Here is a 15,619-nt window from a genome sequence, read left to right on the forward strand (position 1 = left end):
TGCAGACTCCCTGAAGGTGCCTGAGTGCCCTCAATGCAGACCATTGCTAAAGGCAGTAAAGAGAAGTGGCCCCAGCACTGAGCCCTGGGGAGCACCACTGGTGCCTGACTGGCCAGCAGCTGAGCTTAACTCCATTGCCCAGCAGCCTTTGGGCCTGGCCAGCAGCCAGTTTGTAAGCCAGGGAAGCCTCCAGCCCTCCAAGCCATGAGCTGCCAGTTTCTCCAGGAGGATGCTGTGGGAGGCAGTGGCAAAAGCTTCACTGGAGGCCAGGTAAAGGCCACCCCCAGCCTGTCCCCACCCCTGAGTAGGAGAGGTGGTGGGAAAAGGTTGATCAAGCAGGAGCTGCCCTTCATGAAGCCCTGCTGGCTGGGCCTGCTCCCCTGGCTGCCCTGCAGGTGCTGCATGGTGGCACTCCAGAGGATTTGCTCCCTGAGCTTCCCTGGCACTGAGGCCAGGCTGGCAGGTCTGTAGTTCCCTGGGTCCTCCTTGCAGCCCTTCTTGTAGATGGGTGTCCCCTTTGCCAGGCTGCAGTGAGCTGGCACCTCCAGGGCTGCTGGGACATGATGGGAAGTGGCTTGGTGAAGAGCTCTGGCAGCTCCTGCAGCAGCCTGAGGTGTTTGCCATCCAGCCCCTGGCTTGTGTGTGTCTAGGTGGTGCAGCAGGCCCCTGAGCCTCTCCTCTGGGACTGTGAGGGCTTTGTTCTGCTGCCCTTCTTCCAGCTCAGGGGGCTGGGTGCCCAGCAGCCAGCTACCTGGTCTGAGTGCTGAAGCCTGAGGCAGAGGAGGTGTGGAGTCCCTCAGCCTTTTCCTCACCCTTGGCCACTGCCCCCAGCAAAGGCCTCCTCCTGTTGCCAAGACTTCAGTAGAAGCATGTCCTGCTCTCTTGGACAGCTGAAGGCAAATCTATTTTCAACTGGGCTTTGGCCCTTCTCATTTCCCCCTGCACAGCGTTGTGACAACCTCACAGCCGACCCCTTTTGTCCCCAGGCAGCTCCCTAACCTCTTCTCAGCCAGGCTGAGCTTTGGTCCTGTGGGGCTGGCCTGTTTCTGTGCCTTTGAGGCTTCCCTCTGAGCAGTGCCAGCCTTGCTGGGCTCCTTGGCTCTCCAGGGCTGCCTTCCAAGGGCCTCTGCCCACCAGTGTCCAGAGCAGGTCAGTGTCTGCCCTCTGGCAGTGCCTGCCAGATCCCTTCTTCAGTTCTGCTACACCTGAGCACTCTGCATTTGGTGGTGGCTGTGCCCCAGACATCCCCCAGCCATTCCAGTCCCCACCAGTGCTTCTCTGGTCACAAGCAGCAGGTCCAGCAGGCACCTTCCCTCCTGGCAGCTGTGCCAGGCAGTTCTCCTGCACACACCCAGGAGCCTCCAGCACTGCTCCCTCTGTGCTGTGTTTCCTTTCCAGCAGGTGTCATGGAAACTGATGTCCCCCACAAGAGCAAGGGCCAGCAATCCAGGGGCTTCTGCCACGTGCCTCAAGAGTATTTTCTCTGTCTCTTCATCCTGGCTGGGTGCTCCAGAACAGACTCCCAGCAGGACATCTGCCTTCTTGGCCTTCACCTCCTGTCCTTACCCACAGACACTCAGCCCTAATGTCACCATCATCAACTTCTAATCCCTGCCCATGTCATAGCTGTGGTAGTTGCTCTCACTGTGCACCCCCCCCGTGGGAGCTGCTGTGGTTTCTGTTGCAGCAGATGCTGGGCCAGCCTTGGTGTGGGTTCCTTTTGTTCCTCAGGTGGTTGCCATGGAGCATGCTAAGGGTTTTCTGATGCCTGGTAGCCAGTGGGTGATGAGTGATGCTCAGGGGCTGCATCCAAAGGGCCTGTGTCTGCAAGGCAGTGCCACACGGTGTCCTGCTGGGGGATGGTCCAGGCTGTCTTGTGCTGCTCACACTGATGTTTTCCTCCTGCCTCTTCCCTGCAGTACTCTGGAGAGTTCGTGCAGTCTGCATACCTGTCCAGGCGTCTGGCCTACTTCTGCACCCGCAGGCTTGCCATGCAGCTGGATGGTGCTGGTGGGCACCCACCCCACATCCTCTCTGCCCAGGCAGGGAATGCTCTTCCTTCAACTCCCACCCCTCAGCCAGCTGCAGTCAATCCTCCTCCCAGCCCTTTCAGTGACTTACTGCTGTGCCCCCAGCACCGTCCTGTGGTGTATGGGCTCAGCTGCATCCTTCAGGTAAGTGTGGGTAGTGGTTGGTGATAGTGAGGTCAACAGGGACAGTCTGTGTGCTGTGCCATCACAGCAAAACCATTCCAGTCTGAGTCAGCAGCTTCCTGAGTACAGAAATCTCAAACCAGGGCTGTCACAGGGTAGGGCTTTGCTGATGTGTTACAGAGCATCAGTGCTGTCACAGTGCCCTTGACTGACTTGCATGAGAAAAATAGATTGGACTGCAGCCATTTGCTCTAGTCACAGGTTCCTCAGGTGGCTGGGAAAGCTTTGCAGAAGAGGGGATGGGAAAGAAGGGGTTGTTCCATCCTGTGGAGGTCAGTAGCAGGTTGTCACCTAGGAAAGGCAATAATGCCAGCAATGAAAGGGTGCTTTGCAATGTAAGCAAGCCATGAAAACCCCACCCCCACAGGACAGAAAGCCCAACAGCCAGATCACACAGCCAGCACACCCACCCCACCTTCCTGAGGGAAGAACTGCTGGCTGAAGCACAGCACTCCCCCAGGAGTGGCAGGAGGCCATGAAGAGGAATGACTCTACACTCATAATCCTTAGACCTGAAATGGATTAAACCTTACTGGTGATAAAAGAGCGAAGTTCCTGGAGTCTTATGGATAGGTGTTTGAAGGGCAAGTGTTGTGTCACTGTGGGATTCAGTCCATGCTGTCCTTGGGTTGGAGGGAGGGAGGTGAGTTAGGTTCAGTGGGTGTGGGTGTGTGTTCATGGCTGTGGTTTTCTCCTTCAAGTGGAGAGTGACTGGGTCAGGTGAGTCCCTGCTGAAGGAGTGGAGACTGCCCCTTACAGGAGAAGAAAGGAGCATGTTAAGGCAGACCCCAGAGAATGCAGGATAGAGCAGGGGGTGGAGAAGGCTTTAACATAGCTTGAGAACCTGCAGCTCAGCAGAGAAACTTGTGCTCAGGGAGCCCTGAGAGGATCAAGAAGCAGCAAGGCAGCTCTCAAACAGGGTGAAAAGAAAATTCCCAGAATGTGGCTGTCTGTCTGTCTGCAAGGGCTAGAGTGCAATATGGGGTTATAAACCAGACCTTTGTATTCCTGCTGGGTATTTCTTGGTCACTCTCAGTTAGGGTTGGGGGTTTTTCCCCTTCTAGTTTCTGTGTCACAAAGCATGTGTTTTGAAATACAGAATTCCTGTGTGAGGGAACAGACATGCATCTACAGCTCAAAAGATTTGTCTGAGCTGGGGTTTGACCACAGCCTGCTCCAAAAGTTCCCTCTGGTTAATGATCATCTGGTCCTTTTTGGGAGAAAGAGGGAGAGTTCTGGTAGAAGATCCACAAACCTGACCTGCAGAGGGTAGATACAGCTAAGGCAGGGGCAGAGCTTGGGGTTGGAGGTGGGTGAAGCCAGGCTGCAGAAAGCTGCATTTCTAACAGTGTACAGAGCTAAGCTTTGCTCAGGTGTCCTTGAGACACGATGGGTTCTTTGATTTGAGTGTTCACAACAGCCTTGCTTGCCCACCCTCCTGTCTGGCTGCTTGTGAGCCAGAAGCAGAGGGGGTGCATCCTAGGAGTCATTCAGTGAAGTTTGTGTGGGTGTCTGCACAAGATCATAAGCCAATGCACATCTAATGTATTGCTTTAATCATGACTGCAATCATGGTTGTAGTTATTACATGAGAGCAGAATGAATTTGACTCTGACTCCTGTTTCTTCTCACACTCCCCTTGATGTCTGATGGAAATGCTGCTCCTGGACCACCAGGGCTGGGTTGTGTGCTGGTGGTGTGAGCTGTAGAGAATAAGCTCTGGTTAGAAGCAGCAGGGAGCCCTGCAGTAGCATGATGCTGCTTTTGGGTAACGTGGAGCCTCTGGTTGTGACTGCCTAAGCATACCCAGGGCAAGTAGCTCAGTGCAGCAAAAGTTTCTGTTCTGGCATGGTCTTAAGACTCTTTCAGGGCTTAGAGCAAAAAAACCCTCTGATGATAAATATGCACACAGGCTGATGAGTGCCTGGGCAGGAGGACAAAGGAGTGGTTATTTGTCTAGAAAGTAAGCTGACTAAATGGTTTGGGGCTGGTTTGCTGGATGCTAACTGACTCTTCTGTGTGTTGCAGAGTATAATTTTGTGTTGCCCAAGTGCCCTTGTCTGGCATTACTCACTGACAGACAGCAGGATAAAGACCGGCTCTCCGCTGGACCACCTGCCTATAGCCCCATCCAACCTGCCCATGCCAGGAGGGAACTCAGCCTTTACACAGCAGGTGAGCAGCCTTCAGAAAAGGAATCTCTCCTGGTCCAGGATAATAGCTGTGTGTGAGCTCTGTCAGGACTTTCTTCTCATGTTGTGTGATAAGCAGAGCTGGAGGTACTCCTGGCTCCAGAGCAGTTAACTGCTCCATTCTGCTCTAAGCCGTGTCCTTGGGAGACAAAGCAGCATCGACCCTTGAGTACAGTTACTGCCATGCTCTTTGTTTTCTGGTGGTTTTGTCCACAGGACTCCTGAGGCATCTCTTTGTTTGTTTACACAAGTGCCTTGCTTTCAGGTTCGGGCAAAGCTGCGTGAGATTGAGCAGCAGATAAAGGAGCGGGGGCAGGCCGTGGAGGTTCGCTGGTCCTTTGACAAGTGCCAGGAAACCACAGCAGGTAACTTGCTGCCAGTTACATTTTCTCTCCCTCTGTTCCAAGTATTACTCTGAGAGACTTTCTGCCTGGCTGTTTTGGGATTGTTTTTCCTGCTTGCTGCCATTGGTGTTTACTGTCAACAGCATTAAAATCCCAGGTGGCTCTTTTTCTTTCCAGTGCAAGGTCTGGCATGGGTCCATTTCCCCAGGTGAAGGGGGAGTTCTCTTAGTGGGAGCTGAAAATGTGTAACAGGCAGCTCTGCTCTTGTGTGCCATGTTCTGATGCTTTCCCTAGCATCTGCTGCTGGCCACTCTTAAGAGTCAGGGGACTAATCTAGGTGGACCCTGACTGCTATAGTAATCATTCTGCCCCTGTGCTTGGCACTGCTTAGGCCACACCTTGAGTCCTGTGTCCAGATCTGGGCCCCTCAGTTCAGGAAAGATGTTGAGATGCTGGAAGGTGTCCAGAGAAGGGCAACAAAGCTGGGGAGGGGTCTGGAGCACAGCCCTGTGAGGAGAAGCTGAGGGAGCTGGGGTTGCTTAGCCTGGAGAAGAGGAGGCTCAGGGAGACCTCATTGCCCTCTCCAACTCCCTGAAGGGAGGTTGTAGCCAGGTGGGGGTTGGTCTCTTCTGCCAGGCACCCAGCACCAGAACAAGAGGACACAGTCTCAAGCTGTGCCAGGGGAGGTTCAGGCTGGAGGTTAGGAAGAAATTGTTCCCAGCAAGAGAGATTGGCCGTTGGAATGTGCTGCCCAGGGAGGTGGTGGAGTCCCCATCACTGGAAGTGTTTAGGAAGAGCCTGGATGAGGCCCTTGGTGCCATGGTTTAGTTGATCAGATGGTGTTGGGCTATAGGTTGGACTTGATGATATCAAAGGTCTGGTCTGGTCTATTCTATTCTCTCCTTTGGCTCTGGAATCTGTTGTACCAGCTGTCACACAACACATTTCTCTTCTCTGTTCTCTTCTAGGTTTCACTATTGGCCGTGTCTTGCACACTCTAGAAGTTCTGGACAGTCACAGCTTTGAAAGATCTGACTTCAGCAACTCTTTGGATTCCTTGTATAACAGGATTTTTGGGCTGGGCCCAACCAAAGACAGTCATGAGGTGCCTTGGGACTTTGCTACTGGGCCCTGATCTTGGACATGGCTCTGTTCTTTTCTATCCCATGGTTGCTGTCCTTTGCCTGTAAAGATAACTGGGTAGTGGCCTTTGCCCAAGGGATGTGGTCTGCATTGAGAAGGATTTTGTGTAGCCTTAAGTTAGGGAGGTACTAAAGTGAGAATGGGGAGGTCTGTGCTGTAGAAAGCCTCCACTGACCAATCCATGTGTGCTTGAGAGAATCCAGCCCTCGCTGCGGGGAGTCTCCCAGTGCAGTGCATCAGTCTCGACAGCAGGTGGATAGTAGAGACAAGTCATATGGCTGAGAGAAGCAAATCCTAGCCTTGTCAAATCCTGGGCTGGCAGCTGCTTCCTGAGAGTCTGGGAGCTCACAGTTCAGGTTCCTCTCAGCACGGGAGGTGACTTTTATTCAGACCATAATGCAGCCAATGCTGCCTTGGTTCCTGGAAGCGAGCTGCAGGACTGGTAGTGTGCATACTATGTGTAGTGCTGTTGAGCAGCTGTGTTTCACCTGCACTAAGATTAACACTCCATAGATATGCTGCTGGAGGAGAGATGATCTACTGAAGCAAAAACCATCCTGGAGATTTATCCAGGGCTGTGGATCAGCTTGTGTGGCAAAGTGGAGTCAATGCAGAGCTAAAGCAGGAGGGCTCTCGCTTGACACCTGCCCTCCATGTTAGGCTGAGGGGAATGTAGGAGGCTGTCACTGCTAGAGACTGTTCTGTCCAGCCTGAGGCCTTCAGACTGCACACTCATGCTTGTCTCAGGCTCTCACTGTAGTGCTCCTGTCTCAACAGATCTCCCCAGATGACGACGCGGTTGTGGCCCTGCTGTGCGAGTGGGCAGTCAGCTACAAACGTTCTGGGCGCCACAGGGCTATGGTGGTGGCCAAACTCCTGGAGAAGCGTCAAGCAGAGATAGAGGCTGAGGTAACTCCTTATTCCTGGAAGGCTGGCAGCAGTGCAGGGGAGGAGGGGCTGCCTGACTGGGATTGTCTAACTGCTGCACCAAAAGGCAGAGGCTGATCAGCACGGTGCCTCTCAGCAGCAGGTCATTATGGCACCTGCTCCATCTGACCCCAAGGAGGTCCTTGGTGAGCCTGTGGGATGGTCTCTATCCTGTGTGCATGGCTGAAGACAGGTGGTTGCAGTATGGAAGTACTGGTATACTTGGGAGACACTGAAGTGGCTTGCAGGAAGCTATGTGATGACTTTCCTGTAAGTGCAAGATAGGGAAAGTCTCCTGAAGGCTCCTTTTGTGGTGTTTATGGGCCGTGGGTTTCTGCTCTGTGACAGCAGTTGGTAACTTTCTTTTTGCAGAGATGTGGGGACTCTGAAGTCGTGGATGAGAAGGGCTCCATCTCTTCAGGCTCTCTCTCAGCAGCCAGTGCTCCTGTCTTTCAGGATGTCCTTATGCAGTTCCTTGACACTCAAGCTCCTATGCTAAGTATGTAATAAGAACCTGTGGCCTCCCAGGTCCGGCCTTCCCTCTCCTGTGCTGTTCCCTTGTGTGAAGGGCTTGGTTGTGCCTCACTTCTCTCTCTAGATTCCTTGCAATCCAGATCGTACCTTGAAAGCAGCCCCGAGGGGCAGATGGCAGAAAGATAATGCAAAACACTTCCCTTAACAGGGTGTTGGCCAAGAATAGATGAGTGCAGCTTAATGGGGAATGAATCTGGCTGAGAACTAGCAGCAGGTTTCTTACTAGTAAGTGACAAAGCTCTGGAGTAGTCTCAGTAGAAATACTGCAAACAGCTTAAGGGGGACAGGATAGAGCTCTGAATAATGCAGGCAACTTTTTGTGCACCCAGGAATGGCACTTGCAGGCTAAAATCCTGTATCTCTGGTCTGTGAGACTAACTGGAGACCTTTTGACTTGCTTAACTGACACCTGAAGCTGGGCTGCTGTGCTGCCATCTCCAAACTGTGTATCAGTCACTCACTGCCTGGGGATGCCTGGGAACACCTCCTCCAGTCCTGGTGGGCTGGAGTTGTTCAGCGTGTTGCAGCAGAGCTCTGACAGCCCTGCCTGTCCCTGCTGCCCTTTCAGCTGATCCTGGGAAGGAGAACGAGAAGGTGGAGTTCTTCAACCTGGTGCTGCTGTTCTGCGAGCTGATCCGCCACGACGTCTTCTCTCACAACATCTACATGTGCACGCTCATCTCCCGCGGGGACCTGGCCCTGGACGCCCACGGCCCGCGCCCGCCCTCCCCCTTCGATGACCCTGCTGAGGAGCACGACAGGAAGGAGGCAGAGGGGAGCAGTGGCATCAAGCTAGAGGTGAGAGCGCAGGCACCGTGCCCCCCCCGTGCACGTCCCTGTGCTGTGCTGTTTAGCAGCTTTGCAGCTTCCTTGCTGTCCCTGCTGGAGGCTGTACCAGAGCCTTGTACCTTCCCTGACCTATTTCCTGAGTATTTTGGTTTCAGGAGTAGAAGGCTGTGTTCCAAGTGGCTGAAAAGGGCCTTCAGAGTGGAAAGGGTAGGCAGGAAAATCTTGCCCTGCTCAGAGCAGCATATTGGGAGGTACTGTGTGAGGCCTGCCCCTGGTCTCACATTCGTCATTGGAATGGGTTGCCCGGGGAGGTGGTGGAGTCCCCGTCCCTGGAGGTGTTCAAGAGGGGATTGGATGTGGCACTTGGTGCCATGGTCTAGTCATGAGGTCTGTGGTGACAGGTTGGACTCGATGATCTTTGAGGTCTCTTCCAACCTTAGTGATACTGTGATACTGGTGCTTACAGTGTGTCAGGCTTCAGCTTGCCAGGGACTGTGGCTGTGCTGTTGCTGTCACGTTCCAGCACGGAGTGCTACAGTAAACTAACACTCTCTGTTCCCTGGTGCATCAGTGAGATGTAGAGCTGCCCTGTCTGTTTCCAGGACACAGGTCTTTCTGAGCCCATGGACATTGACCACAACTCCAGCATGCTTTTTGATGACATGGAGAAGACAGACTTTTCGGTACGTTCCTGCATTTTCTACCTGCTGCTTGTGAGTAGGTCAGGGAGTTGTAGTGGGACCAGGGACTTACTTCTGTCTGAGTACTTCCTCTCTGCTCTGGAATTACTACACTGGAAGTGGCTGGGTTGTGAAGCAGCCTGTAAAGGACCCTGTAAAAAGGTCCATCTAATCTGTTTATGGAGGTCAGGGTCCATCAGAGTAGAGCAAGTCCCAGACAGTCATAGAATCACAGAATGCTAGGGGTTGGAAGGAACCTCTGGGGATTATCCAGTCCAATCCCCTTGCCAGAGCAGGGTCACCCAGGGCAGGACACACAGGAGCGCATCCAGGTGGGTTTTAAAAGCCTGCAGAGGAGACTCCACAACCTCTCTGGGCAGCCTGCTCCAGGGCTTCAGCACCCTCACACCAAAGAAGTTTCTCCTCATGTTGAGGTGGAATTTCCTGTGATTGAGTTTGTCCATTGCCCCTCATCCTATCACTGGGTGTCACTGAAAATAGCCTGGCTGCATCCTCCTGGCAGCCACCCTGCAGATACCTGTAGATGTGGAGATCTTTCATGCTCTGGCCACAGCCAGTCCAATGTTTGGGCAGGGTAGGAAGTGGGCAGCGTGGGAAATGGATGACCCTGATAGCAACAGAAGACTGGGAGCGACTAGTTGCAGTTAGCAGGGTTTCCTTGGTCACCTTGGAGAAGTGCAGGTCTGCTATCATCATGCTGCATGACCTCCTGTACTTGATCAGCTGGTAGAGTTCTCAGAATGTCTGTGTGCATAGCTCATGGCTGCAGGCTGCTCTGAGGCACTGAGCAGTAGAAAGAGCTTGTGGTTGAAAATCCCTCAGTCCCTCTGTTCCTGGAGCCACTGTTGGCCTCCGGGTGTGTGCTAAGCCAGGTGTCCTGTGGAGAGCTATGTGGCTTTCCCATGGCTTCCCCAGCATCCTCACTTGTTCCCTGGTGGTTGTCTCTGAAATCCTGAGTCTTATTTTACTTAGTATGTATTTCCTATTGTTTTTAACTCAATGTACCACATGAATTGGGAGCACAAATGGGAACAGTGGCTTAGCACATTGCATTGGGGACTGCACTAAGAGCTGGATGTTTCTGCAGCTCTTCCTGCTCCTTTTAGGCCTTCAGCAATCTGCACTGTTGTGTGACTGTGTTCCCTAACTGCCTTGCCTTGTTCTTAACTCCTCCCTAGATGTTTTCTCCTCCAATGCACTGTGAATCTAAAGCCAGCCCTTCCCCTGAAAAAACAGACCCTGAGAAGGAAGCCAAGCCCCTGCTGAAGGACAAGTCTGTGGAAGGAATGCTGGCATCCCTGTACGACCAGCCTCGACACATTCAGTATGCCACACACTTTCCCATTCCCCAGGTATGAGACCTGCTCCCAGCTGCTGCCCTGTGGCTGCCTGGTGCTCTGGCCATGAGGCTGCTGCGTGAGGGCAGTACCCTGTGGTACTGCTGTGGGTGGGTAAGGAGCAGTCATGATTTCCTGCACTGGTGCAGGAGCTGATCTACTTTAAGGGGCCTCCTTTCCCACAGCAACTGCTGAGATGAGCTTGCCTTTTTTTGTTTTAAGGGGCTCATCTGTGTAACAGGGCTAAAGCATTCAGTCTCATGGGTGCTGAAACACCTGTGTTTGGGTTGGGAAAGGCTTCTTAAGAGTCCAACCATCAACCCACCACCACCATGGCCATTAAATCATGTTCCCAAGTCCCTCAGCCACACATTCCTTGAACACCACCAGGGATGGTGACTCTACCACTTCCCAGGGCAGCTTGTTCCAATCCCTGACCACTCTTGCAGTGAAGAAAATTTCCCTAATGTCCAACCTAAACCTCCCCTGGGGCTCCATGAGGCCATTTGTTCTCATCCTATCCCTTCTCGTCCTATCCCTCTCCTTGGGAGGAGAGACCAATGCCCATCCTGCTCCAACCTCCCCTCAGCCTCCTTCTGCAGACTAAATGACCCCAGTTCCCTCAGCTGCTCCTCTCCAGACCCTTCCTCAGCTTTGTTGCCCTTCTTTTAGATCTGCTTCAGCCATTCAATGTCCTTTTTGGAGTGAGTGCCCCAAAACTGAATGCATTACTCAAGGTGTGGCCTCACCAGTGCCCAAGGGGCCTGATCTCTTCCCTCCTGCTGGCCACACCATTGCTGATCCAGGCCAGGATACTGGTGGCCTTCCTGGCCACCTGGGCACACCCTGGCTCATGCTCAGCTGCTGTCAACCAGCACCCCAGGGCTTTTCTGTCAGGCAGCTTTGCAGCCACTCTGCCCCCGGCCTGGAGCATTCATAGGGTGGTTGTGACCTAAGTGCAGGGCCCAGCACTTGGTCTCGTTAAACCTCATCCCATTTACCTCAGCCCATCAGTCCAGCTTGTCCAGATCCTTCTGCAGAACCTCCCTGTTGGTGACACCAAGCCTGGTGCCAGGCATTGATCTGTTGGCTCTTCCTGTTCATTCCCTCGTCACAGCCCTCAGCTTGTGGGAGGGTAGAGGAGAGCACTGCTTGTGCTCCAGACCCCTTAACCAGCCATCCCAAAGCCCTGAAGTCTCTCTTTGTCGCCTTTGGGCTTGTTGTTCCTTCAGCAGTGCCCACCTGAAGGAGCAATAGCGTTGTCTCTTGGTGCCCTAGGAGGAGTCCTGCAGTCACGAGTGCAACCAGCGGCTGGTGGTTCTCTTTGGGGTGGGGAAGCAGCGGGACGACGCTCGCCACACCATCAAGAAAATAACCAAAGACATTCTGAAAGTCTTGAACAGAAAGAGCACTGCAGAAACAGGTGAGGAGGCCTTGAGCCACTCCTTTCCAAAGGAGGAACCCCTTTGCAGTTGGCTGAGCCCTTTGTCTGGAGTCTGGCAGTGGGGGAATTTCACAGGACCTGGAGTGAGTTGTGTCACTCGCTGGGAGTCTGCAGTGGTGCTCTATTCCCAGCCACAGCAACCAGCAAGTGACAGGGCTGGTCTCCTGCCAGCACTATCTGTTTCACTGAACAGCTCTGCAGAAGAGGATTGACTCACATCCGGTTCAGAGCGAGAGCCCAGCCAAAGCTTTGGTTTTTCAGATGTAATTTTCTTTACTTCTTGCACTGAGATCCTTGCAGAAGAAATAGAGGAACTGTGCCTCTGCCTGTTTGGCAAAGCTTTCGATTAAATGTAGGTTGCTGTTGTGCTTGGGGCACTGCTCGCTGCAAGGGATAAGGAATTTGGGTGGTTGTGTCCAAATCTGACCTCCACTGACTCTGAATTTGGCTACAGGTCTTATTCTGTCCTACTGAAATGTGGCAGAGGGAGGATTCTTTCAAAGATCAGGTTCAATGACAAAGAAATGTGGAGGCCAAACATCTCCAACCTAGAACATCTCTTCTCAGACAATCAATAAGATCTAAATTGAGGAGGTGTCTTTCCAAGGAGCACCTTCACTTGGGCTGAGCAAGGTGTTAACCCTCCTGTCAGTCCTTCCTCCACAGCTGGTTGGTGTGGATTCAGTGTGGTCATCATCACTTTAGGGTCTGGGGCTCAGGCTTTTTTGCTGTGCTGCTTAGGAGGAGCTGATCTTGCTGAGGGCCTGGCAGGTGTTGCTGGCTGGTGTCTAATCCTCCTCTGATGAGGGAGGCAGCCTAATGCTGTTTTCTGATCCACCTTTGGTAGGTGGAGAGGAAGGCCAGAAGAGAAAAAAGAGCAAGCCAGAAGCGTTCCCAACAGCTGAAGATATCTTTGCAAAGTTCCAGCACCTTTCTCACTTTGATCAGCACCAAGTCACATCTCAGGTATGGCACTTGCAAGACTTCTTGGGCCCAGACCGTCCCTTTGTGTTACTGAGAGCAGCTTCCCGGCGCGGGGCGCCGCCGAGGGCCCTGTGCGGGGGCAGCTGGCAGCCTCTGGTGCTTGCAGGTATCTCGCAACGTCTTGGAGCAGATAACCAGCTTTGCCTTGGGCATGTCCTACCACCTGCCTCTGGTGCAGCACGTGCAGTTCATATTTGACCTGATGGAGTACTCCCTCAACATCAGCGGCCTGATCGACTTCGCCATCCAGGTGAGTGCCGCCAGCTCCATCGCTTCCTGTGCAGGCCTGCCTTCCTCGGCCTGAGGGGCGGCAGATCTGTGCTGCCCTGGCAGGGATCGCCCTCTGGCCGTGGAGGGGGTCAGATGAGGTTGCCCTTGCAGTGCTCCTGCGCTGCAGCTGTTAGGAGCAGGCTGGTTGTGGTAGTCTTGCGTTCTGAGGGTTGTGCTTCCAGAGGCTTCAGGGCATCTCCCAAGGATTTCCGTCGCATCTCTGTCCCTGGCTGCAGCGAGGCCTTGTTCTGAGTGAGGAGGGGATCATATGTCTCTGGCAGCTCTCCCACCTTGCTCCCCTGGAAGGATCCTTGGCACATAGCTGCACAGGCTGCCTTCTGGATCCTGCTAAAATCCTCTTGCTGTTTCTGCAGCCTGTGCCAGGTTTCTCTGGAAGTTTTGCTGTGGCTGCTGACAGAATTGAGGCTGTTAGCCTTAAAAAGGGAGCTGAGTGAGCTTTATGCAGGACAGGATCTGCCAAGCAAGCTGTCTGCTGCTATCTGTGGCCATATCCCAAGCACTGACAGACCCTTATGCTGCCTGAGGGAGAAATTGTGCCTAAGTATGAGGCCCCAACTCTTCCAGGGGTACATCTCTAGGTCAAAAGTGCCTACCAGTCCCTTTGCTAGCACGTCCTATAGGCCATGGCTGTGGTGTGCCTGCTCCATTTCTGACCATTCCTTACCCCTGTGGCTGTTGAAGGGTTTTTCTGTCATTGGGTGCAGTTGCTGAATGAACTGAGCGTGGTGGAGGCAGAACTGCTGCTGAAATCCTCCGACCTTGTTGGCAGCTACACCACCAGCTTGTGCCTGTGCATCGTGGCTGTGCTGCGGCACTACCACTCCTGCCTTATCTTGAACCAGGACCAGATGGCTCAGGTCTTTGAAGGGTAAGGGACTCTTCCCCTCGCTGTGTGGAAGGCAGCAGTGTATCTTCTGGGGGGTTGTGAGGGCTGGGTGTGTGTCCTACCTAAAAGTCAGCAAGCTTGTGCCCGAGGCTTCAGCTCAGAGAGTTTGAGGGGGATGGGATACGTTGCCCAGTGAGCACTGCTGCTGTGAGCTCAGGGACATTTCTGTGTAATAAGGCTATTCCTTCAGTTTTTGTGTTGCTGCAGCAGTTTTTGTCTCTATACAGCCTGTGTGGGGTGGTGAAACATGGCATGAACCGCTCAGATGGCTCCTCAGCAGAGCGCTGTATCCTGGCCTATCTCTACGACCTCTACACCTCCTGCAGTCACCTTAAAAGTAAATTTGGGGAGCTCTTTAGGTGAGTCTGAGGCAGGTGGGATGCTGTGGGTGCTGAGCTTGGCTTGAGCTTTGCTTGTGATCTTGATTGATGCTATTGTTCCTCTCAACGGGGAGCTGAAGTCTTGGGAGTAGTGCCTGTTTACAGGCAGAAACGGCCCAGTGCATCACCTTGACTCATCATCATCATTATGATGTTGGGTTTGGTAAGCTTCTTCCAGTGGTCCTCTACACCTCCACAGCTCTGTTCTTACACTGCCCTTGCAGGACAGAAGTAGGGAGGTCTGGTTTTACCAATCTGTGATGACTGAGCAGTTCATTCTAAAGGTTGTTGTCTGCTTCTGTTCAGCTCCCTAATATCTGTGGCCTGCTTCTGAACCTGCTTTGCTGGGTTCTGGGTTTGTTCCTGTTCTGTTTTGCACTCCTTATCCTTGCTCTGCCCCTGTTGACTCTTAAGGTTCTGCTCTGGTGATGTTGCCCCAAGGCTCTGTTGTGTGGGCTTACATTGTGGCTTTCTGCCCTTTGCTTCTCTTGGAAGCTGCTCCCCCATCAGATCGCTGTGAAGCTCCTCCCTGAGCAGCCTAGATCTGGGGAGGCCACAGATCTCCATGGTTTTTGCTTACCCCATCCTGTTAAGGGGTAATTCTCCTGACAACCCTGTGGTCCTGTGCACTGCTTCACTTTGTCCTCTCCTGCAGTCCCTGCTCCCTGCTGGTGTTCCTAGGGCAGGTGTGCCATAGGGATGTCTAACCCATGGTGTCACCTCCCCGTGAGGCACTGTGAGTGGCTTGTGCCTTCATATCAGGGGCTAGGGGATGGGCTCCTGGCTGCTGAGAGCCTTTAAAATCTCTCTCTGGACTGAATGGAGAGGCAGAGGGTCAGGAGAGCATTGGGTTGTTTGAAGGTGTCATCACACACGGCAAGGAGAGACCTGTTACTAGGCTGTTGAATAGCAGCCCCTGGAATTTGTTCAGAGGAAAGAGAGTGTCCTCTATGAGACAAATGAGTGCCAGCTGCATGAGGTTCAGCAAGTCACAGGGTAAGGTCCTGCAGCTGGGCCAACCCCAGGCACCAATCCAGGCTGGGTGAAGAGTGGTTGAGAGCAGCCCTGCAGAAAAAGCCTTGGGGGTGTTGGGTGCTGAGCAGCTCCCCAGGAGCCAGCAGTGCCCTCCTGCTGCCCAGCAGGCAGCTGTGTGCTGGGCTGCAGCCAGAGCAGGGTGGGCAGCAGGGCAGCAGAGGGGATTCTGCCCCTGGGCTCTGCTTTGCCCAGACCTCACCTCCAATCCTGCCTCCAGTTCTGGTGTCCCCAGCAGAAGGAGGACACAGAGCTGCTGGAGTGAGGCCAGAGGAGGCCACAAAGGTGATCCAAGGGCTGCAGCATCTCTGCTGTGAGCACAGGCTGAGGGAGCTGGGAGTGTTCAGCCTGGAGAAGAGAAGGCTCCAGGGGGACCTCAGAGCTGCCTGCCAGGACCTGAAGGGATCCTGCAGGAAGGCTGC

The 15,619-nt window shown here is 53.5% G+C and overlaps 1 protein-coding gene across 2 annotated transcripts in view; it reads left to right on the plus strand.

Moving 5' to 3' along the window:
* MED12 (mediator complex subunit 12) overlaps nt 1-15,619 on the plus strand; it is a 44,439-nt gene that overhangs the window by 6,105 nt on the left and 22,715 nt on the right. For both annotated transcript variants that reach the window (XM_068163604.1, XM_068163605.1), the window contains exons 7-20: nt 1,920-2,174; nt 4,242-4,388; nt 4,671-4,770; nt 5,718-5,854; nt 6,670-6,801; nt 7,192-7,318; nt 7,922-8,151; nt 8,745-8,825; nt 10,022-10,195; nt 11,459-11,603; nt 12,472-12,590; nt 12,715-12,858; nt 13,604-13,767; nt 14,013-14,144. In XM_068163604.1, the coding sequence (XP_068019705.1) occupies nt 1,920-2,174; nt 4,242-4,388; nt 4,671-4,770; nt 5,718-5,854; nt 6,670-6,801; nt 7,192-7,318; nt 7,922-8,151; nt 8,745-8,825; nt 10,022-10,195; nt 11,459-11,603; nt 12,472-12,590; nt 12,715-12,858; nt 13,604-13,767; nt 14,013-14,144 (2,087 nt within the window). The remainder of the gene's footprint in view (nt 1-1,919; nt 2,175-4,241; nt 4,389-4,670; nt 4,771-5,717; nt 5,855-6,669; nt 6,802-7,191; nt 7,319-7,921; nt 8,152-8,744; nt 8,826-10,021; nt 10,196-11,458; nt 11,604-12,471; nt 12,591-12,714; nt 12,859-13,603; nt 13,768-14,012; nt 14,145-15,619) is intronic.

Source organism: Melanerpes formicivorus, unplaced genomic scaffold (assembly GCF_026170545.1).
Source record: "Melanerpes formicivorus ecotype bairdi unplaced genomic scaffold, bMelFor1.0.p_v2 SCAF_73, whole genome shotgun sequence".
Taxonomy (NCBI): domain Eukaryota; kingdom Metazoa; phylum Chordata; class Aves; order Piciformes; family Picidae; genus Melanerpes; species Melanerpes formicivorus.